This window comes from Meriones unguiculatus, chromosome 1 (genome assembly GCF_030254825.1).
Source record: "Meriones unguiculatus strain TT.TT164.6M chromosome 1, Bangor_MerUng_6.1, whole genome shotgun sequence".
NCBI lineage: Eukaryota > Metazoa > Chordata > Mammalia > Rodentia > Muridae > Meriones > Meriones unguiculatus.
Window position 1 is genome coordinate 50,264,231 of NC_083349.1, and position 14,462 is coordinate 50,278,692.

General features: G+C 42.6%; 1 protein-coding gene and 1 long non-coding RNA gene across 2 annotated transcripts; one reads left to right on the forward strand and one right to left on the reverse strand.

Annotated features, from left to right (window-relative positions):
* Positions 1-62: 62 nt before the first annotated feature.
* LOC132655723 (uncharacterized) lies at positions 63-8,628 on the reverse strand. The gene is made up of 2 exons (XR_009593511.1): positions 8,491-8,628; positions 63-963 (listed from the first exon to the last, which is right to left on the reverse strand). It is a non-coding gene; the product is annotated as an uncharacterized LOC132655723 (long non-coding RNA).
* Positions 8,629-8,656: 28 nt separating this feature from the next.
* Positions 8,657-14,171, forward strand: Ifit3 (interferon induced protein with tetratricopeptide repeats 3). Its single transcript, XM_021664309.2, has 2 exons — positions 8,657-8,796; positions 12,510-14,171. The coding sequence occupies exons 1-2, from the start codon at positions 8,792-8,794 to the stop codon at positions 13,681-13,683; spliced, it is 1,179 nt and encodes a 392-aa protein (XP_021519984.1). The 5' UTR covers positions 8,657-8,791; the 3' UTR covers positions 13,684-14,171.
* Positions 14,172-14,462: the final 291 nt, after the last annotated feature.

Genomic DNA, 14,462 nt, shown 5'->3' on the forward strand with positions numbered 1-14,462 from the left:
TGTCTTGACTTTTGTCCTAGTTTACTTTCCTGCTGCCGTGACAAAACACAGACCAAAGCAACTTGAGGGGTAACTGGTTTATTTAGCTTACAAGTTACAGTCCAGTGTTTCGGGGAACCAAGACAGAAATTCAAGGCAGGGACCCAATCAAAGATCACAGAGGGATTTTAGGATATAGCTTGACCACATCTGTCAGGGGATGGCATCCCCCTCGATAAGGTTACATGTGGGTATAACAAATTGACAAAACAGACGTGGAAACATCTCGTGTTGGCATTTCTTAAGAAGGAAATCTGGAGTGCCAATTTACATGGGGGAGAAACACAGATAGGCCCGCCCTCTTCTTCACTGTCTGGAGAATACATAGGTCAGATGACGTTCCCAGGCCTCACATGCTTTTCTGAAGGAAAACAGCGGAGTTGTGCTTTATTTGACCTGGAACATGCTGGCCTGTGAATAAGGTCTCCAGCCTCCATGATCAACTTGTGCTCTGTTATCAGAGGAGCTGTAAAAACTGGTCCTACCTCACTGCTCAGAAGACAGGATTTGTCCACGTGCTCATGTGTCTCATAGATATGCCCGGGTAAGGGATAAAGCTCCCCTGTGTGCTAACTAACAAGCCTGTCAAAATGATGTGGCTCTGTGCTGTTTGTTTTGCTCTGAATCCTACACATCTGCATTGTTTGACCACAATACTGCTTCTGTATGCCTTCGGTTGGCACTCCATGCGTAGAATTCCCAGCCAGAGATATTCTCAGCTGTGTTTGTGTGAGTGAAGCGGAGAGGAGAACTTCTCTTAGCTCTTGCTTGCTTTCAAATCATTTTTCTCACTGAAAAGGGCCCCCAACCTCTGCCTTCTCTCTCCATCAACTTAGAGCTTGTTTCTCCATGGCAGGCTGAGTCATGGTTGATGTCAGAATTCTACCCTCCACTCAGTCAGCTCTCCCTTGCTCTGACAGATACCTGAGAGAAAAAGTGAAAAGAGGAAGGGTTAATTTTGGCTGATGGTCTCAGAGGGTACAGCCATAACTTATTGGCTCTGTATTTTCCTGGATTTTGGCAGCATAGGGATGTGCCAAGTAGAGCTCTCTGTCCTGGAGGCCAGGAAGGCAAGAGTGAGGCAAAGGATGGCTTGAGACACAGTCTCAGCCCCAAGTAGAGTTTAGTGGCCTAGGTTATCCACAAGTTTCCATCACTTTCCAGAGAAGCTATCAAATAAAGGAACTATCAGTGCATGAACTCAGGGGCTGGCTCTTTGATCTGAGGCGGGGGGCAGCCCCCTGAGAGGAGGACATTGCAGCCAGTCCTGATGAGACCTGATAAGCTAGGGTCAGATGGAAGGGGAGGAGGACCTCCCCTATCAGTGGACTTTGGGAGGTGCGTGGGAGGAGATGAGGGAGGGAGGGAAGATTGGGAGGGAAAGAGGGAGGGGGCTACAGCAGGGATACAAAGTAAATAAAGTGTAATTAAGATTCAAAAATAAAAATTTAATAAGAAGAAAGAACCTATCAGTGGACTAAACTATCAGCGCCCTTCAGACCCAATTAACTTCAGACCCAATGTAACCCAATTATTACATTCACCTGCTTGGGTTCAAGCCCTCGATGCGGGAGCCTTCGGGGAACGTTACATACCCAAACCATATCAGTCCGTGCCAGGAGACTCGCTGTATTTACGCAGCGAGAGCAGAAGTCTGTGAAGCCTTACATTTGTCATTGTTGTTGTTACCATCCCTTCCAGTGTACCATCGGCCCCACACGCCAACCTGGGAATGATGGTCCCAAATAAAGAATACGTAATCTTGGCCCTCCTCTCTCCCAGCACCTATTTCAGGGAAGAGGCTTCTGGCGTCACAAATAAGCACGTCACCTCCTGATTCAGAGTGTGGCTGTCTATTTGCCGGTAATTGCACTTTTGCAGCCTCGACTCCGGAGAAAACCTGACTGAGATCCCTAGCTGAACCCAAGTGCGGCAGGTTGCAGGCTATGCATAGAGCCTCCCCTCAGCTACGCAGTTCAAGGAATTAACACTGAAGGTTTGTGAAACTAAATGCCAAATAGTTCTGCCTTCTCTCTGCAGGAAACTTTGGGCCAATTTTGTGAGGGACAATAAAAAAAAAAAAAGAGTGTGTCTGAGTTTGTATAATTTCTGAATTGGATGAATCTTTTTATCAGAAATTCCATGCCACCTGGAAACTGGAAATCCCTGAGATCCTTGTAGTGCTGGATCTGATGCGCTCAACTATTTGCACAGGTGATAATCTAATCAAGAGCACTTGGAAATCCTCCCTGCTTTCCTCCCTCCAGCCTCTCTCTTTGGATTAAGTTTAAGGGACGTATTATTAACAGACTGGATGGATGATTCCAAAGTTAACAGTGTTTCCTACTCTTCTAGTCCAGTTTCCAGGACCCACAGCAGGTAGGTCACAACCTCCTGCAGGTTCAGCTCTAGGGAATTCCACGGTCTTTCTGGCCTCTGCGGATACCTGTACACCTGTGGACAGACAAACAGATGCGCACCTGTGGACAGACAAACAGATGCATGCACGCACGTGCGCACGAGCAAGCACACACACACACACACACACTAAGAACATAAATAAATCTTTTAAAATTTATTAATTATTATTATTATTATTACCATTAATTCACTTTATATCCCGCTGTAGTCCCCTCCCTCATCTCCTCCCAGCCCCACCCTACTGCCTTCTTCCTTCCCTATGTCCCTCTCCTAGTCCACTGATAGGGGAGGTCCTCCTCCCCTACTTTCTGAACCTAGCCTATTAAATAAATTTAAAAAAAATAGAAATTTGCTCTCAGTTACAAGCGAGACGGTTGACTAAGTGAAGGTGCTTGCCTTACAGGCCTAGGAATCTGAGCTAGATCCTCGGGATCCAAATGCAGGTGGAAGTAGAGAATCAAATCCACAAAGCCGTCCTCTGATCTCTGAATATATGCTGTGGACATGTGCCCATATCCTTATCAATACATAGACAATAATAAAGACAAGAAAGATGTTAGACGTTGCAGTGGTTAAGAATACTACTTTTGCAACGAGCCTGAGTTCGATTCCCAACAGCCACAACTATCTGTAACAACAGTGCTAGGCCTCTGGCTTCAGAGGAACTTCATTCACACACACATACACACACAGACACACACAAAATTAAAAATAATAAAAGTAATTCTTTAGTTAAAGAAAAAGATAGTTTGTGGGTGTGTGGGTTTATTTCCGGGTCTTCTAATCGATTCCATTGATCCACCAGTACCATGCGGTTTTTATTAGTATTGCTCTGTAGTACAGCTTGAGATCAGGGATGGAGATACCTCCAGCTGAGCTGTTGTTGTACTGGATTTATTTTTTTCTTTAACAATTCTGGGGATTTTGTTTTTTCATATGAAATTTAGAATTGTTCTTTCAAATTCTGTAAAGAATTGTATAGGTATTGATTTTTGACAAAGAAGCCAAAACTATACAATGGGGAAAAAAAAAAAGATAGTGTCTTCAACAAATGGTGCTGGTCTAACTGGATGTCTACATGTAGAAAAATGAAAATAGATCCATATCTATCACCCTGCACAAAACTAGTCTAAGTGGATCAAAGACCTCAGCATAAAGCCAGACACACTAAACTGTTAGAAGAAAAAGTGGGAAAGAGCCTTGACTTCGTTGGCATAAGAGACAACTTCCTGAACAGAACACCAACAGCACAGGCTCTAAGAGCAACAATCAATAAATGAGACCTCATGAAACTTAAAAGCTTCTGTAAAGCAAAGGAACAAAATGACAGTCTACAGATTGGGAAAGTAGCTTCACCAACCCTATATCTGACAGAGGGCTAATATCCAGAATATATAAAGAACTTAAGAAGTTAAACACCAAATAAATAAATAAATAAATAAATAAATAAATAAATAAATAAAATTAAGCACCAACAAACTAAAGTAATCAGTTAAAAATGGGGTAGAGAGCAAAGCAGAGAATTCTCAATAGAGGAATATTGAATGACAGAGAAATACTTAAAGAAATGTTCACTGTCCTTAGTAATCAAGGAAATGCAAATCAAAACGACCCTGAGATTTCACCTTACACCCATCAGAAAGGCTAAGATCTAAAACTCAAGTGACAACACATGCTGGAGAGGATGTGGAGAGAGGGGAACAAACCCTCCTCCATTGCTGGTGGGAATGTAAACTTGTACAACCACTCTGGAAATCAGTCTGGCACTTTCTCAGACAATTAGGAGTACTGCTTTCTCAAGATCCAGCTATACCACTCCTAGGCATGTATTTGAAATATGCTCAAGTACACAACAAGGACATTTGCCCAACCATGTTCGTAGCACCTCTATTCATAATAGCCAGAATCTGGAAACAACCTAGATGTCCCTCAACAGAGGAACGGATAGAGACATTGTGGTATATTTACACAGTGGAATACTACTCAGCTATTAAAAACAAGGAAATCATGAAATTTGCAGGCTAATGGTGAGAACTAGAAAAAATCATCTTGAGTGAGGTAACCCAGAAGCAGAAAGACACACATGGTATATACTCACTCATAAGTGGTTATTAGACAGATAATATAGGATAAACATACTAAAATCCATAGTCCTAAAGAAGCTAAACAACAAGGAAGACCCTTGGGAAGATGCTCAACCCTTATTCAGAAGGGAAAATGCAATAGACATTGGAAGAAGGAGAAAACAGAGAAAAGGACAGAAGCCTACCACAGAGGGCCTCTGAAAGACTCTACTGATCAAGGTATCAAAGCAGAAGCTAAGATTCGTAGCCAAACTTTGTGCAGAGTGCATGGAATTTTAGGAAAGAAGGGGGAGATAGAAAGACCTGGAGGGGACAGGAGCTCCAAAAGGAGACCAACAGAGCCCTCCCCAAAACAGACAAAAACTGGGCCTTGGGGACCCTGCAGAGACTGATATCCCAACTAAGGACTGTGCATGGAGAGGAGCTAAAACCCCTGTTCAGATGTAGCCCACAGCCTCAGTGTCCAAATGGGTTCCCAGTAAGGGGCACAGGGGTTGTCTCTGGCATGAACTCAGTAGCTGGCTCTTTGATCACCTCCCTCAGGGGGTGCAGCTTTGTCAGGCCACAGAGAAAGACAATGACACCACTCCTGATGAGACCTGATAGGCTAGGGTCAGATGGAAGGGGAGGAGGACCTTCCCTATCAGTGGACCAGGGGAGAGGCATAGGGGAAGAAGAGAGAGGGAAGGTGGAATTGGGAGGGAGGGGGCAAAAAAGTGATACAATCTGAATAAGTTGTAATAAATAATAAATAAAAAGATAGTTCATTTAAATAAAAAGGAATAAAAACTAAAATTTGTATTCTCTGGCTCATGACTCCCCAGTTCCTAACTCCATCACAGCCTGGTTACACTGATCCAAGGCTCGGCTTCCTGTGTTCATTTTCAGATTCCACATATACACAAAATCCTTTGCTATTTTTTTCTGTCTCCACACTGTTCCGCTTTCTTTAACATCCTCCAGACCCATTCATGTTGCTGAAAATGTCAGAATCTCCCCCTTTTAAAGACAGGGTGGAAGTATTCCAGTGTGTACGTGCATGTGTTGGTGAGTGTGCGTGTTCCATTGTGTGTGTCCATGGTGTGTGTACATCACTGTATGTGCTTGTGCATTCCATTGTGTCTGTGCATGTGAGCATGTGCGCGCCCATATATGTTGTATTCACACCATATTTTCTTTATCTATTCATACATTGATGGACATTTCAGTTGTTTCCATATCCAGACTATTTTGAATAATGTTACTGGGAACATGAGAGCACAGACAGCTAACTCTTCAACATGTCGGTTTAACGACCTTTGGCTAGAATGACCTTCCCCAAGGCTGGGATCCATAGCTTTGTTCCTGCTCTCATGAAGATTATCTAGAGGTTATCTTTGGCTCATGACTTCACGCAGTGACTTTGTGCATAGACTGCCAAGGGGCCCATCAATGAAAAGGCTGTTTTCCTTTGTTAATATTTAACGCAGAAAACAATATCAAGGGGAGGAGGACTCATGCCCTTCGGGTGCTTGATTGAGCAAGATAAACCGTTATAACATCCTGTTACTTCATTTATCTGCATAAGACAGGTAATTTGTTGGCCTCCTCAATTGACCAAAACCATCTCCGAAGCAAGGCCAAGTGCTTGAAATTGTATGTATAGCTTAATGTTCAAGAGATGCACCTTCTTTGTCAGGACTGAGGATGTCATGAAAGTGCCTAACATGCAATTATGTACCCCATGACTCATCTTCTCTTATGCACACAGAAGTGAGCTATAATGTGAATTAATAAGCAAGGGCAGCTACCTGAGGGCTGAGTGGGTGCTAAGCAGAGGCAATATTCTCAGAAAGGCCGAGTTCTCACAGATGCCTTCGCTTTTAAGTGTTTCTATTAGTTTGAAGTGAACTTTTCACTTTTATATATTGTCTCGCAAGGGGAGACTTTTAAATTTTATTTTACTACAATGAATTTCATTTTCCACTAATGGGAAATTTATTAATGTCAAATAATGTTATCTGGTTAGCACATGCAATTGTTACTAATACAGAGCAAAACAGAGTGTACTTCCTGTGCTAGGAAGTAGAGTAAAACAAGAATTAAGAATATGCAGAACACATCTTATGGTGGTAGACAATATTTGTTATGTTAGATTCTCCGTGGGGTCGGGGGGGGGATGTCTCAGCAGCCAAGAGGACTTGCTGCTCTTATGGTGGACCTGAGTTTAGTTCCCAACACCCAAGCTGAGCACCCAACCACCTGTAACTCCAGCTGCTGGGGATATAATGTCCTCTTCTGGCCTCTATGCATGGGTTTACACATGCGCACGCACGCGCACACACACACACACACACACACACACACACACACAAAGCAGAGAGTGAAAGCAACAGAGGAGAGAGAGAAATCAGTCAACCAACCAGTCATCCAGTCCATCTAAACTTCCTGTATTCTGAAAGAGGAAAGAAACAGCTGGGCCAATGTGCCCTTTGCCTGATTTAATCACTTGGGTTTCTCAGACCTTTTCTGCACTCCTAAGCAACATCTTTAAAAATCAACACGCTTACAACATGCAAATGGGCAACATACAGTTTCCTATTAATCAGAGCAAAGAAGGAAAAGGATGCAGGCACATCCTTCTTGGGTTGGCGTTTTAGGATTTCAAGTCCCACTAGTTAAAATCAGGCATTGAGTTGTTAATTACAGAACCAAATGAGATCTCCTAAACTTTTATACTTTTTGTGGTTTTGCTAAATGAATCATCCTAAAACATGGGCTAAAGACAAATACAGTGGCTCAAACAGGTGTGTACTTAATCCCTTATGCCATTAATAGTAGCAAATTGCTAAGTAAAACAACCAATCAGAATTTCACAACAGTCTAAGTTCACACCGTCTTCCTGGTACATAGCAACAATCTCTGAATTTGAACTATCTTATGGGCCTGTTTTTGGAGACACTGTGTGTCAAGCCTAGCTTTGCTAGCAGAGTCACTGCTTTATGCTGCTTTGGGCTGGAAAGAGCAGTTCTCCTAATTAACAATTCATTTATCATCAAAGAAGCCAGGCTAGCCGCACTCTAGGAGTTTTTATGGACATTGACATCACGGCCGGAGAGTGTTATCAAGCCTTTACAAATCTCTATGATGTAATTGTGGACATCTTCCTGGAATAAGTGCTGCCACACCAACGAGAGTGGAAGGGAGGAAGCATGGACCAGTGGGCCACTGTTAGGACACCTGAAAAACCTTGGTCTTGGGTCCAGTTTTCATTCTCATTTTATACTCTAAAAATACAAGGTGGAGCAGACAAGCAAGTGAGATTTTACAGAGCATTTGTGGCAAGTTGTTAAAGGCAATGACCCACTGTTTCAGCTATTTCTTCGGATCGTTCTGTTCCCGGTAGCCAGTGACATCATGTATAGCAAACAGTCAGTAAAAAAACAGCGCCTTAAGTAACTCATTAAGTAAATCAGCAAGTCGGTATCTAATAATTGGCCATTTCTACTTTATTCTCTGCATCAACATTACTTCATAATTCAAAGCAGAACTATCAGAATTAATCATGTATCTGTCCTCCTACTCATTAAGCAATTATTCACACATTAGTAGTTTCATTCTAGAACTGTGTATAAAGTAAATGATCATCGCAGACTGCCAGGAGCTAAACAGTATGGAGATTCCTCTGCAGTTTTGCTACTTGAATTCAGTGTGGTATAAAGTGAAAACTTCAGTTATCGTCTGGGAAAACTCCAGAGCCAATGACATGAACTTAGAGAACTAAAACCAGGATAAGAACTGTCTCCCGCAAGAGAAGTTAAAAGGTAAATATTTTTTTCAAAATATTTTAGGATAGTTTGTCTTCCGTGTGGCTCCAGAAGGCGCTGTCAGAGTGCCTGACAGACTTTGTTGAAAATGCCTCCCCACTCCCCCCATGGATCGTCAGGCCCCGGGAAATGCCTCTCACCCTCTGGCACAGCAGGCTTGGAGTCAAGAACTCACACAAAGCTCCGTGGCTGGGGTCATAGAAGATCCTCAGCGTTCAGTTTCGTTTTCCTCTTTTGGCTGAGTTTAAGTCAGTTTCACTTTCCAGTTTCTTCTTCCCTTTCACAAAGGCCTTTCCTTAGAAACAGGATGGCATTTCCTGATGCATTTCTGCATCCACCGCCCCTTTATATAGTCCTGAGTGTCCACCTGCAGCGGACTGAGAGTGTGAGCCACTCAGCGCTACCCAGCTTTTCACAGCAGCTTAGCAGCAGATCGCCATCATGAGGTCAGTGCACTCTCTGCTTTTCCATCGCCAAAGATAAACTGAGCTGCTCGCTGTGTGTCGGGTTGCTTGTAGATTCAACACAGCTGAATCAGCATGACTTTTGTTGCTTGCACCTTTGATTTTTTATTTCTCTGTGTGAGTGTACAGGACCCTGCAGTTTCTAGAACGGCTCACTGGATGGCTCTAATAAGACCTGAGCTGAGAGATGCTTTTATGGACATGGTTATACTTACACTTGGGCACAAAGTTTGATTCAAAGCTAGTACTAATGGAATTGCTCTTTCTGGACTTTTCTGTTGTTTGTTGTTTTATTGAAAGTGCTCAAGTCACTGGGAGCTCGTGTGTGTGTGTGTGTGTGTGTGTGTGTGTGTGTGTGTGTGTGTGTGTCTATGAGAGAGAGAGAAAGAGAGGGAGGGAGGGAGGGAAGAAGGGAGAGAGAGAGACTTTTCAAAGGAAACATTTCTTCTCCAGCAGGTAGGGTGAGAGTTGGAGTCAGTACTGCAAGCTCAATTCATGTTGCTGAAATGCTCGATCACTTCAAGATTAAGGGTAGAAGAAAAAATCTTACAGATGAGCAGGGTTTTTGTTCTTTTTGTTTGTTTGTTTGTTTTTTCATTTCTTATATGCAACAGTCTCTCAAAGTTTAAAGTTTATTTTTGCTACTGTGAAATACTGCTGGGCAAGCAGAAGAAAATTTTCCCTCAAAAATATAAACTCTGGAATGTGTAGAAGCTAAAATATATTCTACCTCAAAAATATAATATCTGGAAAATATAAGCTATGGAAGCAGAACAAAGGTTGCCAAGACATGGTAAGAATAGACAATAAAGGTACACACAGACATCTTTTGGGACTGTCAGAAATAACCTATAAGGAGCCTGTAAGTGCACATAGGCATAAAAATTTGTTGGGACTCAGCAAAACATACCCTTAAAGTAAGTGTCTTTCTGGTAAGTAAAGAAAGTTCTAGTAAATGTGATTTTTCTCAAATGAAACTACACCTGCCAAAGTTCTGCCATTGGTAGAGCTTCAGGGAGAACTAAAAGGAAGTAGTACCTTTCCCACCAAATACCCTTCAGGAAAAGATTGAGGCATTGAAGGCCCATGAAGGAAGATGTTATTAACTACTCTGAGAGGGAAGAAAAAGACAGCCAGTCATCCCTGCCCCAAGGGTACAAATATTTAGCAAAGTTAGAGATACAATTACAAAGAATAAAAGGCATTCCCTTCAACTCCTGTAGGCTACTCTTTCCTATCTGTGAGAAGATCCCTGTTAGTTCTGAATGTGGTTGACCAGAAAGCCAAGACCTGCCCAGGACCTTAATGGCCATCCTCAACAAGGGGCTTTGCTGTGTTTTGTGTTTGACTGTGTCTAGAGTCACCAATCTAAGCATATCTAAGGAGGACCCTCTAGATTATGCTGGCCAGAAGTCTATTTAACAACCTTCCTATGAAGACAGAGGCAGCTTGAGCTCTCTTCCCCAGTAATGTTAAAAATTGCAAAATGTGGTAAGTAAAGGACCTGGGAGGGCACCTGGTACCTCCTGGGTCTGCGTCTCCTGCAAAGTCTCACGAAAAGCTCCTGTTCTATGTACAGCGTTTTCAATTATGGTCTTTCAGTATCTAAAGGTTAAATGTGAATTTGTCCAAATTTCTCATAACCGATCTTACCAATTTGTATACTATGTCTGTGTCTCTGCTTTAGTTACTTTGCTAAATAACAAATGACAAATGCATGATGAAAGCAGCTTAGGGAAGACAGGCTTATTTTAGCTCATGGTTTGAAGGCACAGTCTTGGCAGAGAAGTCATGATAGTAACAGCATAAGCTGCTCACACTGTGTTCAGTTAGGGAGAAGAGATGTGAATGCTGGTACCCACGTCTTTTCTTTCTTTCTCTCTCTCTCTCTCTCTCTCTCTCTCTCTCTCTCTCTCTCTCTCTCTTTCTTAAAAAAAGGTCTTGGACTCTGGCCCATTGGGTGTTGCCACGCACACTTAGGGTGAGTTTTCACTGCTCAGTTAAACCAGAAACACCTTCCTAGACACCTTCCTTTGGGTAGACATACCCAAAGGAGTGTTTCTATGGTAATTATAAATCCCATCAGATTGACAATGAAAATTAACCATCACAGCATCTTTCTCCTTGGCAGTTAGTCCGAGAAAGGACAGAAGCAGGTGGCAATAGAAGGCAGAGAAAGATACATGACATGGGTCAAGCCTCTTTCTGAACAATCTGGCCCATGAAATCTGAGACCTAAAAGGCAGCCCCTTGGGTTCCACTCTAGTTTCTTATATTTAAAAAGACTAAACCAGAGTCTGTGGATTGACTCCTTATCAAGTGTGTTCATTATTAATTCTGTAATCTAAAACTCCAGCTCATGATTAGGTCATTTAGAACTTGAATTTACTTTTTTATTTTACTTTATTTATTTTTTTTTGAGACAGGGTCTCATTTATATCACCCTGGTTGGCCTCAGACTCATGTAGGTCAGCATACTTCTGCCTCCCCACTCCTGGCCAAGTTCTGGGATTGAATATGAGCACTACCACACTTTGAAATTTGTTTTATCTGAATTGGGAAGCACATTATCAGGACCAACCTCTCTGTGACCTGCTAGGGGTACTCTTTACCCTATAAACTAGGAACAGGGATATAGTATTACAGCCTCTCAAATTGTGCTATGCTTGTGTCCTAAATCATAATCAGCTTTTGTATATGATTAACGTGCAAAAATCAGGGAATTCTAAACTCTTGAATGAATAGGTCTGGGGGGAGGGGAAGCATGGGGATGGGACTATTTCTATATTTCATATTCACACTGAAACGAGAGAACAACTGACTTTCAGATTGTTATGCCCAAGTCTCACAGACCCCCAAAGACCACCAATATGGATGCAAATGCAGTAGGGTTTTTATTACAAGCTCGAGCTCAGGCCCATACCATCACCACTCAGCTGTTCTTGAGTGTAGTGCCCCAAGCTCAGGGAGAGAGAGGTTTTTATTTAGGATTACAGCAAGGTTTGGGAAATTCCAGCTTAGCAGTTCTATGATTGATTGAAATTTAGCAAATACTGGGTGTCCGGAGGAAATTTTCTGCCCGGAGGGCCAAACCATAATTGTTTTACTCATCCTGTTGTCAAGAACACCTTGATAGACTTCAGGTATTCACTGATTAGCTGTTGCAAGGGGTGATGGTTAAATATTATCAGAGGTGAGTAGTCGAAGCCTGTTTTTTAATGTTTTTTTTTTTCCTTTTTGAAACTGGAGTTTATGCCTAGGTCACTCACCCTTGAGATGGAGTTTCTTTTTCAGAAATGGGGTTACACAGGCCTCACAAGATGAAGTGCTGACCACCCAGCCTCCCATTCGTTAAGTGTAGAAATCACTAGATGCGTGATAGTCTGTGTGCAGACTACCGGAAAGGGGTGGCAGGTGGAAGAGTGGGAAAGGTGTGGATATAAACAAAGCTTGAATGTTTAATGGGTGTTTCAGGTCTGAGAAAGTAGTAATTAGAAAGTATCGCCAAAAACCAAACATATTCTGGAGCCCATGGCTCATGCTAAGTTCAACATCCATAAGAAGGTGGTGAATTTTTCCAATGTCCTGGGGCATTTCAATGTCCTCAGTCAAGTTTACATGTGAAATTACCATTACAGGATACACAAGATGAGCAAGTGTTCCATGGTGACCATGTGTGTTTGTTTTCTCCACAGTGAGGCCATCAGGAACTCTCTGGAAAAAGTCCTCCCACAGCTGAAGTGCCATTTCACCTGGAACTTATTCAGGGAAGGAAGTATGGCGACTCATATGGAAGAAAGGGTGTGTAACCAGATTAATTTTTTAAACTCTGAGGACAAAGCAACAATGTACAACTTATTGGCCTACATAAAACACCTAGATGGTGAAAACGAAGCAGCCCTGGAATGCTTAGGGCAAGCTGAAGACCTACTGAAGCTAAAGCAGGATGAGAAAGCAGAAATCAGACGTCTCGTCACCTGGGGAAACTATGCTTGGATCTGTTATCACATGGGCCGCTTCTCAGAAGCTCAGGCTTATGTTGACAAGGTGAGATGTGTTTGCAAGAAGTTCGCAAATCCTTACAGCATGGAATGTCCAGAACTTGACTGTGAGGAAGGATGGACACGCCTAAAGTGTGGAAGGAATGAACGAGCCAAAGTGTGTTTCGAAAAGGCTCTAGAAGAGAAGCCTGCTGACTCAGAGTGCTCTTCTGGGATGGCAATTGCCATGTACCGCCTAGAAGAAAGCCCAGAGGAGCAGCACTCAGTCGATGCTCTGAAGCAGGCGGTGAAGCTCAATTCCTCCAACCAGTATGTCAAAGCTCTCTTGGCCCTGAAACTGCAGAAGATGAGAGAGGAAGCTGAAGGGGAGCGATGGATTGAAGAAGCCCTGGGAAAGGCTCCTAATCAAACAGATGTCCTCCAAAAGGCAGCCACCTTTTACAAGAAAAAGGGTAACCTAGACAGAGCTACGGAATTCCTTATGAGAGCACTGGGATCCACAGCAAACAACAGTCCCCTGTACTTCCTGATCATGTGCCATTTCAGGAAACAACTGCAGCAATTGCAGGATACAGGAGATGCTGAAACCAGCGAGAGCAGAGAGAAGATGGACGAACTGAAAAGATTAACGATGGAGTACATGCACAAGGCTCTACAGAGGAGGCGAAGTCCTCTGAACTCCTACTCAGATCTCACCGAATTCCTGGATGTAAAGAGTTGCTATCAGATGGTCTTCAGCAAGGAGAGCCCTAGCGCTGAGGAACAACAACTCTATGAGAGCTATTGCAACCTCCAGGAGTATCACAGGAATTCTGAAGACCTCGATGCCCTGAAGAATTTATTGCAGTTTCCCAAAAATGAAAAATAAATCAAGAAGAAAAAGGTGAAATGGCAAACAGAGAATGCAGATACTAACCTGTGGTAGAAAAATGTGCTGGATTCTTGGCATCCCTGGGGAATAAATCAGAAGCTGGATTGGGGTGGGAGGAGGAAACACACAATTTAGGACACAGGCAGTCTTTTCCTGACAACATCTGAGCCTGAGGACAATAGAAAGTGTGTTTTTCCACTCTGCCCTATGAGAGGTATGCTCACTTTTCAATCACAATTTTTGCCCTGTAATATATGGCAGCAGGCAACAACAGTTATTCTTATTTCTTCATTCCATTTCAACACAGCCATCTAAGCCTGAAAGGTTCGCTTTTGCCTAACCCTAGAATATTCTTTGCACATTTTATTTTATTTGCACTCTTTTGTTTGACCACACATTTGTGTGTATTCCTGACAATGGTCCAAAGGTAAAGATGTATGCCAAACTGAAATGCTATAATAAATCTAAAAGTTTTTAACTAAAAAGTACAGACAACTGTGTGTGTTGTGGTAAGGTACAGGGGACTAAGACGGTAATATGAAATCTCAAAGTTTCTTCTGCGAGGATGAGGGGTAGTTTTTGAGGCCCCTACTCCCCTTTCTGAGGAGGTAATGACAGTTACATAAGAAAAAGACAGGCTAAAAAGTTAGGAGGGGAACATGGTGGGGAGTCTAGCCGTACAGAGAGAGGAAATTGGTGGGAGATGAAGATGATCAAAATATGTTATGTACATGTATAACATTTTCAAAGACATCTAATGATGGTTCTTCTGCTAG